General features: G+C 40.1%; 1 protein-coding gene across 4 annotated transcripts in view; it reads right to left on the minus strand.

Annotated features, from left to right (window-relative positions):
• CACNA2D3 (calcium voltage-gated channel auxiliary subunit alpha2delta 3) overlaps positions 1–19,538 on the minus strand; it is a 498,964-nt gene that overhangs the window by 20,478 nt on the left and 458,948 nt on the right. For all 4 annotated transcript variants that reach the window (XR_014005100.1, XR_014005101.1, XR_014005102.1 and 1 more), the window contains 4 exons: positions 17,034–17,109; positions 15,294–15,346; positions 13,936–13,991; positions 9,558–9,669 (listed from right to left, as the gene is read on the minus strand). Coding sequence is in view for 1 of the 4 variants with exons in the window: in XM_081184001.1 (XP_081040127.1) it covers positions 9,558–9,669; positions 13,936–13,991; positions 15,294–15,346; positions 17,034–17,109 (297 nt within the window). In the remaining 3 variants the exon portion in view is untranslated. The remainder of the gene's footprint in view (positions 1–9,557; positions 9,670–13,935; positions 13,992–15,293; positions 15,347–17,033; positions 17,110–19,538) is intronic.

Below are 19,538 nucleotides of genomic sequence, written 5' to 3' on the forward strand. Positions count from 1 at the left end.
GAGAGAAGAGAAAGCGATGGAGAGCTTTCAGTTTTGTTCCTCTTATAACATCTTGTTTGGCCATTAGGCTTGCTAAGAGCCCATCCACACTTCCCTTTATCCAGTGATTTCAAGTGATTTTAAGTCATGGGTCCGAGAGGTGGGGTTTTTGTTTTGTCTGACCATGTCCCTGGGAAAACCAGCTGTTTACTGCTAAATTGGAACAAGCATCAATCTGCAAAAAAACAGATTGATTCAACATTAAACAGCAGGTTTTCCCAGAGACAGTGATGGGACAAAATAAAAACCACTCAGATCCATGGCTTGAAATCATGGGACAAACAGAAGTTTAGATGGGCCCTTAGTTAATTATTTATTCCCAATATTTATTCCATTTATTCCCAAGACTCATAGAATGTATATAGAGTTTCTACACTCTCGGAGCTACAAACTGCAAACAGTTGGGGCTGAAATCTATTCATAGAACAGTTCCATGACTGTTTACTCAGAAGTAAGTCTCCCTGTGTTCAGTGGGGCTTACATCCTAGTAAGTGTGTTTAGGATTGCAGCCATAGTCCAGGAAAACAGCTAATGGCATTTGGAAAGAAGTAGCTTGTAATTTGCTCCAAGTATAGCTGGTTTGAATTTTTGAGTGGTGAACTTGTATTTCTGTGAAATACGCATTTGCTGCTTTGCTCCTATAATCGCACCATCACAAAAAAGTGTAAGGATGTCAAATGCCACCACACAGATTCCTCCTAAGACTGGTGCTCTATCATATTAGAGCCAAATCATTTTAAGGACCCTGCTATTTAGATATAAAAAAAGCACAGGCAAACAGAGTCCTCAGATGAACTTCACAAATTCAAATCTCAACTCCCAAAGAAACTGATCAACAGCAATCTCCTTCAGTACAATCTGATAGCACAGTACAATCTTTGGTTAACAGACCACAGTCCTTGTGCGACTCCTGGATGCCAGGAGAAACATCTTCTTCCCTTTGCATACCAAACAGTTTACAATCAACCTCTAACCAATCCCAGATCTCAACTCTCTTTGATAATTCCTTCAAGCTCTTTCTTTCTCCGCCTAAATCCAGCAGGATTGTAAAACTACCAAATCACACTTCCTTCTTCTCCATATCTTCCCCTGGTTTGATGTTACATTTATTTATTAATTGAAAGTTACCGTATATACCAGTGTTCACAAAAAATGTCATGATGTTCTTTTCCTACTCCATCATAGGAATTGGGTAACTGGGACCCCCAATCCCCTTTCTGCCTCATCCTATGTAGATAACTTTAGGAAAACTATAACAAAGCCTCCATCTCAGCTCAATGCCTTATACTACCTTTTCTTCCACTATCCAATGAATATTACCTATTCATATGTTAACAAATGGCACAGGAGGCTATTGCTACATTCCATGCCAGATACATTCTTCAAATACCTGAAGGGCACTCAGAGAGAAGAAGGCAAAGAGGCGTGTTCTCTGCTCCCTCAGAAGGCAAGGCTAGATCCAATGGACTCAAGTTACAGGGAGAGGGTAGATTTCAGCTGAATGTCTTGATGGTAAGAGCAGTGCAACAATGGGACCAGTTACTTTGATAGGAGGTCTGCTCTCTGGAGGTTTTCTAGCTGGACAACTGTCTGTTGAGGATGCTCAAGGTATGGATTTCCTGCACTAAACAGGAAGTTGGACTGGATGCTCAACTCCATTCCAGAAAATAATTGAGGGACCCCCTGGTTCAGATGGATGGAGGTCTGGGAGCAAGTCCAAGGACTACTCCTAATCTCACCATGAATGTATTTGGGAATAACAACATCCTAATAGTTCCCCTCTCTGTCCAAAACTACCACAAATATGAGTTAGTGGCCCTGCTTTATTTCCATTGTGTGCAATCTTTAAATATGTCATTGTTAAAATTTAACTAATGCTACAGATTTCAAAACTACTACAACAAACATGAGGAGAAATCATTTGCGCCCTGATAGGCAAATAAAGAGGCAGACATAAGATGGGGTTGAACTGGGTCACTTTTATTTAGACCTTAAATTGAAATCAGTAGAGGGGGATGACTATGGGGTGGAAAGTAACTTAACTGTATAACTGTAGACATTGGGCGACCTGCCCTTGCCTAAGGAATTCGGGGCTTCCAAGCCTGCTCCGATTCCTGGGCCACAGCCTGAAGGTGAGAAGGGAGGCCTTATCTTGTCACCACCCCCTGGACCACAGAACCCCAGGTGGATGAGGGAGTTTGGCCTCAAAGGAGGCCCCTATCTCACCTTCTGAACCAAGTCCAAGAAGTGAGCCTCGGGGCTGACCCATCACTTGAAAGCTGCCTAAAGGGCAGGCTAAATCAAACTATTTCTTTTCCTGTACCTAAAATGCCCAAAGTGACCAAATCAAGAAGATCAACCTATTTAAACAACACAGCATACAATCTAGCACTCTGTCCCGCTATTCAGTGTGAAGCAGGCAAAAAAACAATTTGCGATCCAACATGCAGATTGGGAAAAATTCCTACATGGTCCTCTAGCGGCGACAACGAAGCACAGCACGCTGGGAGACAGGCAGGGAGGGAGAGTGCTGCTGCAAACAGAGAGGCTGGAGTTAAGGCAGATTGTCCCTTAACTAGGGATCAAGCCCTGCCCACTCACTCAGACCACCATAGAAACGCACCAATTGGTGCAGGGAATTTCCCTGCTCTGCCTCTCTTGCCCAACAGCTTGCAAAACCGTCCAGCCTTTTGGCTGAACATTCATACGTTACCAAAACTGGTCTGTGAGATGTGCTCATTTTTCTTCTTCATAGGATCAAGATCTGACTCTAAAGGTTGTGTTGCAGGAAAACCTAATAGCTTTCCTGCTTCTACCAGCGCATAGCTTTAAAATGTATTTTTTTTTAAAAAAAACCAACCCAACAACTTTAGCTTTGATTCAGCTAAAGCGAGTGACTACACCAACACAACAACTTGAACTGAATGAAATAACTCTGCTGAAACCAGTCTAATACCTGTTTTGCTTTCAAAGTGGCTGAGGCTGCAAGCCTTAACACAGTTGGGAGTAAGGCCCATTGTGCTCACTGAAACTTGTTTCTGAACAACCATGCTTAGAGTTGAACAATCAGTTCATTTTTGCTTGATTGGGACCGCCACCTTATTCTGTCGATAGTATAGTAGTGTGAATCTACTTTTTAAAACTGCACTTAAGAATAACTTACTGGAAAATACTAAAAGCAATCCAGTTTTGTGTTCTTGTTGACAGCCCCAGATACTTAAAAAAATATGGGCTAGCTTGTTTTCAATTGCTTTTTAAGTAGAAGATTTAAAAGATTCATAATCAGTGGGATATAGGATGACAAAAATTATCGATTGGAGCAGCCAAACCATAACCATAATGGCATTCTTATATAATCCTTATTTTCTTTCAGGCTCCTACATTCTCTAAGGCGTCTATATTTTGGAAAATAATTTAAACATTGCACATCATGAAGTGCGAGTTATTTCTTCATATCAAGTGGAAAGAAAGAAAAGTAACCCACACCCATGTATAGGATGTTGGGGACTGGATTAATTATTTCCAGGTTTTGATCCTGGGTTTTCTTTTTCCAAGCCTAAGAAACTAGCAACTGCATTACTCTTGGTTGAGATGAGGCCACTCACTATATTGCAGTTTTCTGAAGGGCAACTGGACCCATGACAGTACAGCTGTTCACACAACATTAATTATGGTGGATGAAGCTTTGGTTGGGAGGACAACACCCATGAACATTTAGTTCAATATGTGCAAGTCTGTGCATGCTAGTAGGCCTCTTTTCAATCAGTTGGGGCTCCTAGTTATAGGGAGGTCCTCTACCAGCACTGGGGTGAATGCATGTAAAGAGCATACAACAACCCCAACCCCAATACATTCAAGTTCTTCTTTGATGTATATGCCTTGAGAATGAAGGTCTGCATGCAGCTGAATGCAATTAGGAATCAGGAATCCCAATTTCTGACCAGAGAGGACTCTAACAGTGTCATGGTTAGACTCACCCTTTGGACCTTTAGGGTGAGGAGAGGAGAGGGCAGGCCTGGTACTCACAGGGTCACTGGAAGCAAGGCCAGTGCGTACCCCCTGTGCCAGTTTGAGTCCTCATGCGGTCACCCCAAAACCTGAAGAAGGCTAGAAATTTCCACACCTGTATAGACTCAATGGATTCAACTGAATGCTGGGGTAGGGCCTGTCACTACGATGCCCCTCCACCACCTTATTCACTCAGTACCATTAAGTATAATTTTTTATTTCTTTATAAAACTATTTATATAGCGTACAGAAAACATCTAAGCAGTGTCCAGCAAAACGAAATGGGCAAACAATTGAACGTTTTACTTACAGCAAAGCACTATACAAATTTCATTAAATAAGTAAAAGTATAAAGGCAGAAAATGTCATAAGAAGCTGGCCCATCACATAAAATCCATCCAACTGAATACGGCTGTTGTTGTACGAGTAGGACTTGGGACAGGATCAGAAAGTGTGTCTGCGAAGGCTTTCAAGCCAGATTATTAAAACATTTAGAAAGAGGTGGTATCAGGGGGGCAATTTAAATTTACTCTTCCAGATGTGGTACCTCACTGGACCTAGGGGCACCACCTCAGAATTCATGTGCCAATATGTCAGCAACAATATTAGGCTTCACATTTCATCATTATAGATTAGGGAGAAGTGCTTAGCCCGGTTGTAGGATGCAGTTTTAATGCAGGGAATCTTTATATAAGAAATCTCCCTTTCCTATGAATTCTGAACTAAGAAAGTCATGTGAAAGCACTATGCTGTGAGAAACAGAACATTTGAATCTGCCCAAAGTCATAATTTGTTGATTGTTAATGACAGTAATTGAATAAATTACACAGTGAACGAAAGTGTTCCCATGAGCCTCTAACACTTACTCAAAATTATTTCTTTTTGGTTTACCATTGCTTCCAGAGAAAAATAATGAGTGTCTTGAGATTAGAGTATTACTAACATAGGGAGGTTTTCTTTCCACTATGGAATACAAAATGATTTTCTATGAAAATTATCTTAGTTTATTATTTTTTAAAATGCTATAATTTACAGTAAACTCAGTTTCCAACTCACTTCATCCAAGTACTGCTGAATTATATTATTCCGTTTGACCTGAAATTATCTTTAAAAGAGTCGGCTGGATCTCTGTCTTTCATCTGGGGAGAAAACTAGCCCTGTTAAATTAAATCTTCTCTTCATTTAACTGAAGCCTTTTTGAATATTGAAATAATAACAAAAGGCTGCCATCCTAAACACACTTACAAGTGAGCAGGACTCATTCAATTCAGTGGAATTTGTTTCAGAGTATGCATGCTTAGGGTTGCATTGCGAATGCTTTCCATAGTTCTCGGCTCTATGAGAAAGGGAAGCCTAGTTTGGCACCAGGGCCTGGAAGCCTATGGCCCTTGCAAGGACATTCTGGAGACCACAGGAAGTTCTGTATCTCCCCCTCTGAAAGAAGAGAGTCCTTATGTTGGCAGTGGAGAACCAACCTCATTGGGCCCCTCCCTACCACCAAAGAAAACTTGCCATCATTTGAGGGTGAAAGAAAGCATTTTCATATACTTCAGGCATAAAGATATAATGGTTTAGGGGAAATACTTTCCTGCGAAAAAGCAAACACAAAGCGGACATTAACCCCGAGGTTATTGGGATATATTGAACATTATTTTGCGAGGAAATCCTATGCCTATGTCTAGGACAGCACAAAGATGCATGCCTTCGTATTGTTCACAAGGACCCAAATCAAGAAAACATTGGGATTGGACTGTAAAAGAAAACTCTAGGAAAGGACAGAGGAGTACAAAGAATGCCACTCCACCCACACATCTGTCCCGCCATCACAAACTAAGATGGGAAATGGTAGTTCATCTAACTTTGCTTTTCCTTCCTCATGCATCCACAGTGTGGAAAATATCACACTGATTGTATTGAATTAAAATATAGGCTGTGACCATTTTGGGCACGTCCAATATGTGAACAACTGCACAGATGCACATCACACTGAAGCTGGAAGTGACCTAAAAATGTAACAAAAAGGGCCAGAACAGGGCAGGGACGGAATGGGATGTTCACAGGCTTTTTCAACGTTGTTTCAAACATGCGCAATTTCACTTAAATGCACGGTGCCTTGGAACATAATCCCTGTGTAAATTGGGAGTTGCCTGTATCCCCCCAATTCTCCTTTAAAGAAGGCCAGTCCATTTAACCTGTTCTCATTCCAGGGGCTGATTTAGGGCAGTGTGACCAGTTCCACTGTACTGGGTGCTGAGCCTAAGGAGTGCTGCAACTATGATGTAGTGAATTGAGGCAGAAGAGAAGGTAAGGGGGGGGGGTGGCGGCTAAATTTTGGCCTCACACAGGGGCACCATTGAAAGACCAAAATCCGCCCCTGCTCATTCCTAGGTTGGTATATTTAGGCATAAAGATGTAATGGCACAGTGGAAATTCTTCTTAGGACTCACTTTGCTGGAAACTCAAACAATTGACGCAGATGTTATTGGGCAACATTAGTCATTCTCTTGTGAAGATATCTTATGCCTGTGGGTAGAACTTCACAAAGCCGCATGTGTCCATATAGTTCCATTTAGCAATGAGGTCTACATATCCTAGAAATATGTCTAAAGATACAAAACTTTAAAACTATGAATCTTCACTTGTTTAGTTGATTCTTGGTGGATGCAAATAAATGGTCACATAGGAGAACAAAGTCCAACTTGATGAGTAATGTGTGGTTTGACAGCTGACAGCCATTAGCTTCAAACAGTGAGAGTGCATTCCAAGGACACTGGACCTTCTAAGTGTGGTCCCATTTTTGGATCCAAGTAGCTTTCCCCTTAAATCAACATGAAATATTACATTCTGAAGCCACAATCCTCAAACTTGCCAGCTCTGGGGTTGTCCCCTCATGACCTCAGAAGTAGAACAACACAACAGAAAGTCGTCTAGTGACCTTCAGATTCCAATGCCGCTCTCAAAAAGCTTTAAAAATGTAGTAGTTGTGCCATATGAAAATTTTGTATTCAGGCACATTTCTGATGTTCTCAACAAGAGAAATACAAAAGCCACCGACAAGTCTTTCACTAGAATTAAGATAAATGACATGTTTTAAGGCTTGCCTCATCATTATTAATCAGCACACTAGGGCTACATGCTAGCAACAAGACAGATTTGCCAGCATCAGAAAATTAACCATTACAATTATCCATATACAGGACAATCCTTGTTTTCAAAAAATGTTTTCATGCTGAATTTATATGCTTCCCATGTCAAATGTCTGGTTTCAAGATGCAACACTCAGTGCAACTTGGATTCATTTTTAGTTGTGGACAATGCCACAACCACTGAATTATCTTTTGAGGAAGGCCTTCTTTGATAAGCCACACACACACACACACACACACACAGGCTCTGTAATGTTTTTATTACAGCGCTGCTATTTTTATGCAGTCTTATTAACCTTATTCTTTGCTGCTTTTATTTGCAAGCAGCTCCACGGTCCTTAGTGTAGGGTATGAAGTATAGAATCATAGAATTGTAGAGCTGGAAGAGACCACAAGGATAATCTAGTCCAACTCTCTGCAGTGCAGGAATATTTTGCCCAGTATGGAGCTCAAACAATTCTGAGATTAAGAGTCTCATGATCTACTGACTAAGCTATCCCTCATAAGATAGGCACTACGACAGACAAACATTTTTTTGTGCTAATCCATGGACTGAGATATGGCTGATGAAAATCCTGGCCTTTAGCTCCAGATATTATTATTACTACGATGATGACGACGATGACTATTATACGGCCCTTCATCTGTTCACATAGAAGGTTCACATTCTATTTTTTTGTGATGGCATTTTTAATTGCAAGTTTTAAGTCTGTTTTAAACTGTACTTTAAATTGTTGTAACCTGCCCCAGGACCTTAAGGTGAAGAGTGGATAAACAACAACAACAATGGGCAATCTTTCTTTCTTGCAAAGAAAATGTCTCATCTAGCATTTCACACTTCTCCCTAACCCCTACAAGCAAAACATTCCACTTGATTCTCCCTGGGATAGGTTAAACCAACCAGTAGTTTTGAATACATGAAACTTGCACTCCATAATGTATACTAAAATCATGTATATGTTTAGTTGGAAGTCTGTCCCAGTGATTTCAAGGCATGTTAATCCCAGGTAAGGATGGGAATGAAATTTATGTAGTTCACATTTTAATAAAAATCCACTAATTTTCACTTCCTGAACCAATATACAAAAAACCCCTATCTTTTGAGATACATGCATCTCCAAATCTTATTATGCAGCTATCCAATAAAAAATGCAAATAAAAGTGTATTCTAGGGGGTAAGTGTGCAAGAAAAAATATTACTAAAAGTAACATTCAAAACTGTTATGCAGGAAAATTGATTTCAAAAATGCATATAATAGGCAAAAGTGTATACAAAAAGTGTATTGGGAGAAACTTCATGTGATTGTAGTTGCTGAGTATTGTGTTCTAAGGCATGGCAAAGTAGTCTGGGATGTGGAGAAAAACTAAGCAAACACAGAATCATAGAATTGTAGAGCTGGAAGGGACCCCGAGAGTCATCTAGTCCAACCTTGTGATGTAGTTGCCTAAGTTATTTAAAAGAGTATGTCCCTATCTTCTTGTGAGTGTAGCTCCTCTATAGCTGAAAATACAGCTAAAACTAACAGAAAGAAGGTTGAAAAATGGGTTTTTAATTCCTTTATGCTTGGTACTATTTAAGGCTACAGAGCCAGACTCCAGAAAAGTTACCCTGTACTTGGAAAATCTTATCTCATGCACACATATAAATAATATACAGTAAATTGTACATTTTATTTAGCAACGTTCGCCCTTGGCTAGGAATACTGAAATGGATGCAAATTCTTAACAATAAGCTGAGGAGGCTTTGATCAACAAACTTCATTAAGGGACTAACAGAAACTGTTCAATAAAGCTGACATTGTCAATTCAGAAGACACAAGGACTCAGCACTCCATCCAACTTTAAACTCTGCACCCTGAAATCAGGAGAAAGGTTGGCTGTGCAGCTGTTCCCCAGGTTGTGAGGCACCTGCAGTGGGACTAGCCATCTGTGATAAGAGCTGCAGTACAGTTTTAGAAACAATGTGGACACCTAGTTTGTTGATAGATTGCAATGTTAGCCACTAGGAGAGCTGCAATTTATAACTAGCTAATAAGCTAGTAAATCAGATGGAGATACGGTGATTTGAATATGGGATCAGACCCAGATCAACCATGTGATGCAACAAGTTACTATTGTTGACTCTTTTGACCAGCAGAGTCCTGGTGGCTAGGACCACACATAAGTCTCTTCCAATAAGCTAGAGTAACTCATATTTTTATATATAGCCAATACATTTCCTGGTCTCCTTGACAACTTTATGAACATCAAACTTTAACTGTTATCCATTCTTCCAGGATTAGACTAGACTAACTGCAGCAGTTTGTAGCACAGATTTTGGTGTGAAGTTTAGAATTTCACAGCCAGTAAGAATGAAGTACTTACTTGAAACAATCATCGCAATCAATATTGCCTGTGGTCTCCTTGATTGTACGTTCAGAAACAAAGGCTGGGTATTCGGTGTCACAAGGCTCTAGGGTTTGTTTCAATCTCTGAGCTAAAGCAAATAAAAGAGATTGATGGAATTTGGTAATAACTTCACTCAGAATCGTACAGTGTAAGATACTATATCAAACGCCTTACAGTGGATGAAAACGTTACTCTGCTTCTGCCACCCTGTGATTTATATAGGTAATGCATAAACTTTATTTTACAATTAACAAATCCATTTATGAAGAGGATGATATTTTTCTAGGGGATGTTATTAAACTAGATATTCACGATTTGCCCTTAGCTAAGCCAGGGTGCACAAACATTTCTGACACAAGCTAAACTGTGTGCATGAACAAATGTGACTTTAGTTACAGATAGGTAGCCGTGTTGGTCTGCCATAGTCAAAATAAAAAAAAATCCTTCCAGTAGCACCTTAAAGACCAACTAAGTTAGTTCTTGGTATGAGCTTTCGTGTGCATGCACACTTCTTCAGATACCAAGGTATCTGAAGGTATTCTTCAGGTATCTGAAGAAGTGTGCATGCACACGAAAGCTCATACCAAGAACTAACTTAGTTGGTCTTTAAGGTGCTACTGGAAGGAATTTTTTTATTTTAAATGTGACTTTAGTATCTAGTATACAAAGCAACAGGGCTGAAGGTGCTGTAAACACTCTCTGACCAACAAACCCCGGTTACCTGGCTTACGCTTGTTGCTGTGCTCATTCCGGCAGCATCACAGAGGCTGAGGAGAGCAGTGTGAACAGACATGGTAAGGCTGAAGGATGCATCACAGAGGTGGTTAACTTGCAGTCAGCAGACTGCATATGTCCCCCAAGGGGCTTTTGGTGGCCCCCAAGATCCAGCAAAATTTGTCAATTTTAAATTTATTTTAAAAGTTATTAGTTTTTTCTTTTTGCTGCTCCAATGGGTCCCCTAATATGATGCAAAAAAAATTGTAATCCCTCCCAAGATCTCTAAAATGTGTATTTTCAAAAATAAAAATTGCATTTTTTGCATTCTTGCTTTGATATGCAGCTCCCAGACAGCTGACCATGGATCAATATGTCCCTCTGCTCCAAAAAGGTTAGGCACCCCTGCCATATAACAGTATTTTTGTACAGTTTGCCAAGAGTGTCTAACCAATAGTATTTTATTATAATTGCTGGAGCATCTACAATTAGCTCTCATTTGAAAAACTCAATTGAAGGCAAAATCTTATAAGTTGATGAACGTATCCAAAATAAAAGTGAACTTGCAGCATTCTTTTCATGTATACTTGACAATGGATATACTCATACATATACTCATTTCTGTCCAGTTAATCTCCATTCTTTATGGCCTATACCGGCTACTCATCAGTTGGTTTGGGAGTACCTGATGCCATAGGATTATTGCACTTGTGAGCCCTGATTGGAGACTGGCTATGTGACCAATAGGAGGCACCTAAGTCGCCATCAATTTTACAGATTAAAAGTGGATTGCAAGCATAATACAGTGGTGCCCCGCAAGACGAATGCCTCGCAAGACGGAAAACTCGCTAGACGAAAGAGTTTTCCGTTTTGGAGGTGCTTCGCAAAACAAATTTCCTATGGGCTTGCTTCGCAAGACGACAATGTCTTGCGAGTTCCTGCTGGTTTTTTCCCCTCCCCCCCTTTTTCTAAGCCGCTAAGCCGCTTATCAGCTGATCCGATCAGCAGATAAGCCGCTAAAAAAGCCGCTAATAGCGCTAATCCGCTAATCCTTCAATGGGCTTCCTTCGCAAGACGAAAAAAACGCTAGACGAAGAGAATCACAGAACGGATTCTTTTCGTCTTGCGAGGCACCACTGTAAAGGAATAATTCCAGGAATATTTCTCACAACCACAACGAAAGGATAGGGATACTTTGAGTGCTGTGTTCAGGAAAACAGACCCAGTTGATTTAATTCTCAATAGAATAGACCGAGAGGAAGACAACTCACTGTCTAGCTCAGGGATAGGGACTCGGTGCTCCCAGACTTGGTTGGGCTCCAACTCCCATCATTCACGGTGACAGGGACTTATAAGAGTTGGAGTCCAACATCATCTGGAAGGTCACAGCTTCCCCATCCCTGTTCTAGTTTCTGAACCTGTTTAATGCCTGCTCACCACCTTCCATATCACTGCCAGCTCATCCACTTCTATAAACACAAGCTGCATTAAAATGATACCTTTCTAGTGATCAGGATGAGGGGGTACTTTCCAGTCTCCTGGTAATTAAAGAAAGGGACCAGGTGAAGTGTATAATTACATGCTCTGCTTCCAGCTATAATGTGAATGAATACCCCTCAGGCTCAGTATCTTTATCTAGTGAGGTAATGGCAAACCTTTGCCCTTAAGGAAGGAAGGTTGCAAGGTAATAACACTGTTACAGTGGTAACACACATTTATTTCTATTTGTTTTGAGGAAGAGAGTCACGGGCCGAAAGGACATTTCATTGGGTAGCGTAACATATGCCATGGGGGGCGGGGCGGGGCAGGGGTCGCATAAGGACACTGCATGATTTCATCAGTACTGCCCCAATCCAGCAGACCAGAAGAGCATCAGAGGACTACATTCGGCTGCTGTGTGCTACCTACACATTCTCCTAGCAGACTGCCAAAGCTGGAAATGCAAGCAAAATGACCAAGATCACAACCTAGATGGTCTGCTGCACCTTGCATTTCCCTGTAGGATCCCCTGGGTAGGAGGAGCTGCACCAGTAGCTGTGTCAGGGGTAGGGGGCAGATCTTTCCCCCTTTAACTACTGTAATGCAGTGTTAGCCCCATTCAATCATGTGGGAGAAACTAAAAAAGGTACCCTCAGGGATCACAAGAATAGGAGCTAAAACTATCCCTGGTCCAGGAGATTCATAGAATTGATGAGCTGGAAGAGAGCCTGGGGGTCATCTAGTCCAATTCATGAATATCAACTAAAGCAACTATGACAGATGGCCATCTAACCTCTAATTCTTCCACTTGGGGAGGGAACATGGGGGCAGTGCTGTTTTTCTAGAAAAAGAGGTGCCGGAGCTCACCAAAGACACCTCCTTTGTTTTCTTAAGAGTAGCAATGGCGCCCGCATGAGAGGTGCCGAACTGAGTTCCTGTGAGTCCCCCCCCCCCCGCGAGAAAAAGCCCTGCTTGGGTGCATGATTTCACTCAATTTCTCCGTTGGGAGAAGAAATTCTCCAGCAGCTTTTCAGATGTGGGGTCACCATGAACAATTTATTTGTTTTGTCTAAAGGTTTTTGTTTTTTTAAGTGGCAGCAGCAGCAGCAATAGCTTTGGCAGTCTATCTACCATTTCACATTCCTGGACTTAGTGTTGTTCTAGGGAGGAAATATTCAGGTAAAGTTTTGCAAAGTGACCTTTTTGGGGGCAAGGGGGCCCTGGGATGAGAAAAAGAAAAGTCTTTGCAATATTATCAGTGGGGGAAAAGACTTCTGGGAAATTTATGCTCTGCTCTCAGTTCAGTGTCTGGGACAAGGGACAAATAAGGAGCTCTTCCCAGATTGCTCAGCTGGGAATACCGTTGCCAGCACTGGAATGGGAAGATCAACAATTTGCACTGGTTTCCCTCTCTCTTTGCCCCCCCCCCACAACCCTCTGGAGAAGATTTAGGGGGGGTGCAGAAGCGTTGCAAGAAGGAGGTGGACTGCTGAAAACTGCTTCCCTCTCCCTTCTGCTGACAGAAGCCTTACTGTCCCTTGAGTCTAATGAATGAAATAATTACAAGAAATCAACAGATAAGAAAACTGCAAAGCTCACTGTGGCTACAATCCTATACACAGTTACCTGGGAACAGGTCCTACTGAACTCAATAGGATTTCCTTTTGACTACCCATTCATAGGACTGTGATGTAAGAGGAAAATGGTTTGCAATCTAGAGAATCACATTGGACCAAAGGAGGAAATAAGTTTGGCTCTACAATATTCTCTTTTGCCTTTGCTGAAAAATGAAAGTGTTATTTCCAAATGGTTAAACATTTTGCTTTATGCCCTGTAATCTCACTGCAGTTTTAAAGCAAGGCTCCCATCAGATAATGTAATGGGCTTTGGCTGCAGTCTTCAAACCACTTACCCTTAAGTAGTCTCCATCATCTTACTATGCTTGACCCACAGGTTTCAGGACTGTAGCCAATGCCTGTCATCAGAAGCCCGCATGTGCAATGGAAAATGTCCCTGTGCATGGCAGGCTTCCCTTCTCATAGCAGAAAACTGGAAGTGCCTGCACACATGGAGTTCCATGGATCTTTTGGAATGCTTCCTTGTGTTTATAAAAGCAAAGAACATATTTGTTAATGTCGCCATGAATACAAAGTGTGCTTACCCTTTGTTGTTAGATCTGAATGCCACCAATTGCATAGATTAAATTCCACCAGAAACCTAAACCACAAAAGATCAAATATATCAAATGATTACATCTGGCATGTTCATACCATTAGCTGTCAGTAACAGGATTCCTTTCATTCTATTCAAAATAAAGATAAATGTAGCTTAAGATGAACTCTTTTCTACTGTTGTTAATTTTAACCCAGTTGACTTGATCCTGCCATTCCAAATTCTGCTAAAATTGGTATTCCATTGTATAATCAAGAGATTCCATAGGTAAAACTTCTCATAGTTTCTAGTGTTTGGCAGTCTTCAGCTATCTTAACTTTCTTCAGCTATCTTAACTTTCGGATAAGTTGCAGAGTTATTTTTCAGTACGGTCTATTTTGATTCTCTAATTAAAAATAATATGTAGATTGAACTTTCATTGCTACTGTATTAAAATTCCATTGCTATGGTACAAACCTTCATTGCTATGGTATAAAAGAAGAAATGATGACATTATTCCCATTCTAGCCTTCGTTCTACGCTATGAAAGGACACTGGCATCCTAGATGTTACTGGACTTCAACTCCCATCAGCCCCAACCAATATGATCTATGGTCAGGGATGATGGAGGTTGTAGTCCAGCATCCATCCTTGCTATAAAAATATATATATATTTTTATCATAACTATGTAGGGTGCAGATTGCTTTGTTCAACTTGATCTTAGTGATCACTTGATTTTGAATTTTACAAAGATTTTAATTGGCAATTAGCAAACACATCCACACATATTTTTTTTCTTTGCTCCTTTCAAAAGATTCAGCTTTAAAACTGCATGCTGGGAGTCTGCAAAACCAGGTCAATCATATATCCCTTGGTTTGCAGATAAAAGTATAATAAAAATGTTAAAGGTGTTTTCTACAATCTTAGTGTTTGAACTGCTTAGGAGTGCTGCCTTCTCAAGCTTTCGTCCATTTTCATTTTAAATATTATTAGATAATGACAATAATTTATTATAATGCAAGAAACACAGACAGAGCTTGCATAAGCTTCACGTGTGACAGCCTATGTGTTTGAATCCCTTATGAAACTGCAGAACAGAAGATCCTCTGAAAAAGGATACTTGGTTGGGAACAGCCCACCCAAGCAGCACTGGAAACAGCCAAATATTCATATTAGATTTAACTGCAACCACAATAATAAATTTAGTTTGCATGTTGGAAATGACTACATCACAAAAACAGGTTTTAAGCATGTTCTGAAATTATGCACAGGAGATTTGAAAATCGATGCAAATTGCTGTATACACGAAAAAACATGCAAGACGGAAAGGTACAAATAATCTTCAAATCTTAGTAAGTGTTACTTACAAGACAAGTTCAGTCACAATCCATTTTATTGCAGCAAAGAAAGCTTTATAAGGCTGGAGAGAAGCAATTTGTTTAATCAAAAGACTAGAATATATAATATTTAAGTGCACCAAGTGATGGATTTATGTAATATTTCAAGAACATATAGTCTTTTGGTGGTAAATACCACCCCTTCAAGATTTTGTGGTTCAGTTAGTTTTGTAATACATTTTTTAACAAATGATGATCAATATAATCAGTGGTCCAGAAGGGAAATGAATAAAAGGGGTATTTGATTTTTTTATCGTTCAGTGGCTACTATTTCCCAGGCTTGAGCTCAGGAGCAGATTCTGGGAAGTGCAAAGATTTGCAGAAAGGATGAGGAATCTACTGGTGGATACATTTTGTCAGAGGAAAAGACACCATCAGACATCTCCCAGTGATGACGTCTGCCTGAAATGATTAACTCTGAAACCTCATGTACAGCAGTAAGTGAAATGAAAAAGTAGAAAACAAAACCTTGTATATTTCTTTACCTTACCTTTTCCATTCTAAAAAAAAAAATGATGGATCATAAAACAGTGAAGTTAAGGATTTCTAATGAAGGTTAGGCTGAGGTAGAAAACAAAATTCTTTCCAATGTGACTTTTTTCCTTTTTATTTTGCTTCTGAAGAAAAATCACCGAAAATGAAGAAAATACTTAAGTCTATTTCTCAGTTCTTTCAAAATATTCAGTCATAAGCCAAAAAATATTCCATTTCATTGTATATAATAAACGGTGAAAGTTTGGTTTGCTTCCATCACTTTGTGTTTTCAAATTTAAGAAATGGTAGGTACAAAACTAAGCTTCCTAATCTACAGAGCTTCATAATTTTAGAGAATTCTACTCATATTCTGTTGACAATTTCAGCAACCATCACACTGAAGACTAATAAATAGGCAAGGATTCTATTGCAAGTGAATTAAAAATATTCATACTATATAACTGCCATTTTGGGGTGAGATCTAGTTGTGGTGGTCGGCTTGCACGATGAAAATATGCTTGTGCAATGGGGCTACCAGTTTTTCTCCCCCCCCCCTCCAGTCCTCCCTGAACCCAAACAATCTGCTCCCCTTCCATTCATTAACCATACTCACAAATCTTGCAGAAAATCCTGAGGCTCAAAATACACTAGGCCTCTCTCTTTATAATTTTAATAAAGGTGCATCTGGAGGAAGAACCCTTTTTGTAGGTCTACAAGTTAGATGCTTAGAAAATGAATCTATTGTTCATTAATGGCTGAAGTGTTGTTGGTTTTAATGTTAAGCTGTGGGCTATTGAAATTCCCCTCATAATTTAAAATACAGCAAATGTTTATAGGCAATTTACAAACTCCAGAAAGCAGGTGTTCATAACAGACAAAGACAGCGACAAAGCTTTAGTGCTAGTCAGGGAGAAAATGCTACTGTAGAGTGTTCTGAAATGGCAAATGTGGATCACACTGGGTGGTATGGAACACTAGTCCTACTCAGAGTAGACCCATTGAAGTTAGGTTCATTATTTTCAGTGGGTCTACTCTGAGGAGGGCTAAGATGAATACAACCCATTTGCCTTGATTTATTGCAAACCATTTTTCTCGTGATATGGAATAGTGCTGAAAGGCAATTTGAGAAGACTTCTGAGGCTTCTGAGAAGACTTGTAACATAAAGATGACACACATATACTGCATTTTCCCCCTCTCAGCAACAATGCAGGGATGTTCACGTTAACTGTACTTACATCCAGTAAGCTATGGGCGCTGTCGCTACTTTCTTTGGTTGTTTTGCACATGGCTTGGTAGTCATAAAGAGTAATTCTAGAGAGAAGAATAGAAAAAAAGGCTTGAGTAGAAGAAAGAAAACACATCTGGGGGAAACCGGGTGAAATACAACAGGACTTGCCCACGAGGCAAGTAGAACAAATAAACATTTAAAAGGGAGCAATGGGGTTAGAAAGGATCATTAATACATATTCCAGATAAAGAAGAATAAAAGGCAAAGGGAAAGAAAATACTGTAAAGTCTGTAAGTATTCAATAAAGCTGTGAGATTTTTTTTAAAAAAGGTATAATTAGAAACACTACAGACACAGAAAACAAAATGGGAGGGGGGGAGACAAAGAAGGCAAGGAAATGGGTAGAATGCACTCCATGTAAGCCTAAGATAGCTTACCCTTGGTCCAAAATTAAGGGCCAAAGCTCGTTAAGATTCAGTTAGTTTCAAAGGGAAAGAGAAATGTGTGCTTAAATCTCTACCATTATAAATCAATGGGATTCAAAAGTGTTTAACTTTGGGTTTGTCACAGTCCTGTGGTTGAATTTTGGCTTTAGAAATCATTTCCAAAGCGAGGAGACTGAAATATTCTTGCACTTCCATTTTTTGTGGCCTCCTAAGGTGTAGGTGGTTGAATTTCAGCCAGAGGAGTTTTCATTACTTCAACCTAAAGTATATAGACAGTTCTACCAAATAAGCCATATTTACACTTATAAATGAGCCTTGATCAGCACATGGTGGACTGGAACATGACTTCTGCAAAATACAGAGGAAGGTAGCAACCGAGTGATGAAGGAAAGTTTTCAACTATTTGTCCATTTCGTCTATTCATTTTACATTTCATAAAAGCGGTTCAAGCACAGACCTCGTCTGTGGTAGTTTTATGATGCTGTTTTATGGTGAAGTAAGAAGAGTGGTGGTTTGGAACATGGGAGAGTCAGATTTAAATGTCCATAAAGATTATACACTGAGGTGCTACATTTAAAAAATTGTTTGAAATGTGACTTTCTTCATACTTAAACGTATTTTTTAAAAAATAGGACCCACAATATGACAATATTTGCAGAACTATCTTCATGAAGCTCAATGCTGACTACATTCAGCTACAAGACCTACAGTTTTAGAATTGCCATTCTAACACAAGTGGTTTCTCTTCTTCCCCACAATATGTTGCAGAGGCTGAATGTGTCACAGTGGACAATTTGCCACAGGTCTCTGTGACCTAGAGGGGAAAGAAAGAAAGCCATTCGGAGTTGGATTAGCCCTTTGGCTAAGAACAGATGTATGAAAGGAAATATGACACAATTTTCTTATAGAATGAACAAGTTTGTTTGGGGTATGTGTGTGGAGCTGGATATCATACAAATGGTTCTGCTGTGCCTCTGAAACAAGTGAAAGAAACACAAAGTATGCCTTTTTTTAGCCAAAGATGCTCAATGTACATTATAGAAGAGGCAGAAATGTACAATGGGTGAAGTGCTCCTCAGCCAACACTACTTGCTAGATCAGCAGAAATTGCATTTAGAAAGGGGTATGTTAATACCTAAAACTGTAGAGTTGCAAGGGACCCCAAGGGTCATCTAGTCCAACCCCCTGTAATGCAGGAATCTTTTGCCCAATATGGGGCTCGAACCCACAACCCTCAGATTAAGAATCTCATGTTCTACCATCTGAACTACCTGCTACCTGTAACATTACATAACATTGGTATGGATGGGTAGTACAGTAAAGGAAAGGCACTCACTACAGTTAAAGCAGTAGCTCCCAGTAGGTGGTCTATTGGCTAAGGAAAAACAGTGTTATGACCTTGGCTCTCTTCCCCTCTCCATTTCTCATTGCCAAAACTGGAACAGGATACCATATGGGACTTAAAAGTAACATAATTCATGGGTTACAGTTGAAGGCCCGGTGTCCAAATGATCATTATAGAAGAGGCTGTACCGAACATTTGTCCACATTAGAGCAGCAAATTGCAATAACATATTTAGAAAACTTTTCCCATGGTACGCAATACTGCTGTCTGACTTTCCTGTTCCTTATCCAATTGTTGTCTCTGGCACAATGCCCCTTGGCCTTTTCCAATCTCCATGTAATGCATCACAATATGAAGATATACGTGGCTTTACTGTTCTTCTATATGACTAACACATTAATATTATAGGGATATCTTTGTACAAGAATGTGATGGATCTCGCGTCGGTGCAAGTGGCCTTCTGGTTGTTGTTTTCTCTCTGGGCCAAAGGCAGATAAGAGAGTACGGGAATGTTTACTTTTGCTATCCTCTCAAAATCTTCTAATATGTTCATATACCTGAAGAAATGCCTCCACCCCCATCGGACACTAAGGTCGTCCTCTGAGGGTCTTCTGCTGGTTCCCTCACTGCAAGAAGTTATATTACAGGGAACCAGGCAGAGGGCCTTCTTGGTAGTGGCACCCTCCCTGTGGAATGCCCTCCCTTCAGATGCCAAGGAGAT

The sequence above is a fragment of the Podarcis bocagei genome, assembly GCF_964188305.1.
Source record: "Podarcis bocagei genome assembly, chromosome: 2".
NCBI classification, from domain to species: domain Eukaryota; kingdom Metazoa; phylum Chordata; class Lepidosauria; order Squamata; family Lacertidae; genus Podarcis; species Podarcis bocagei.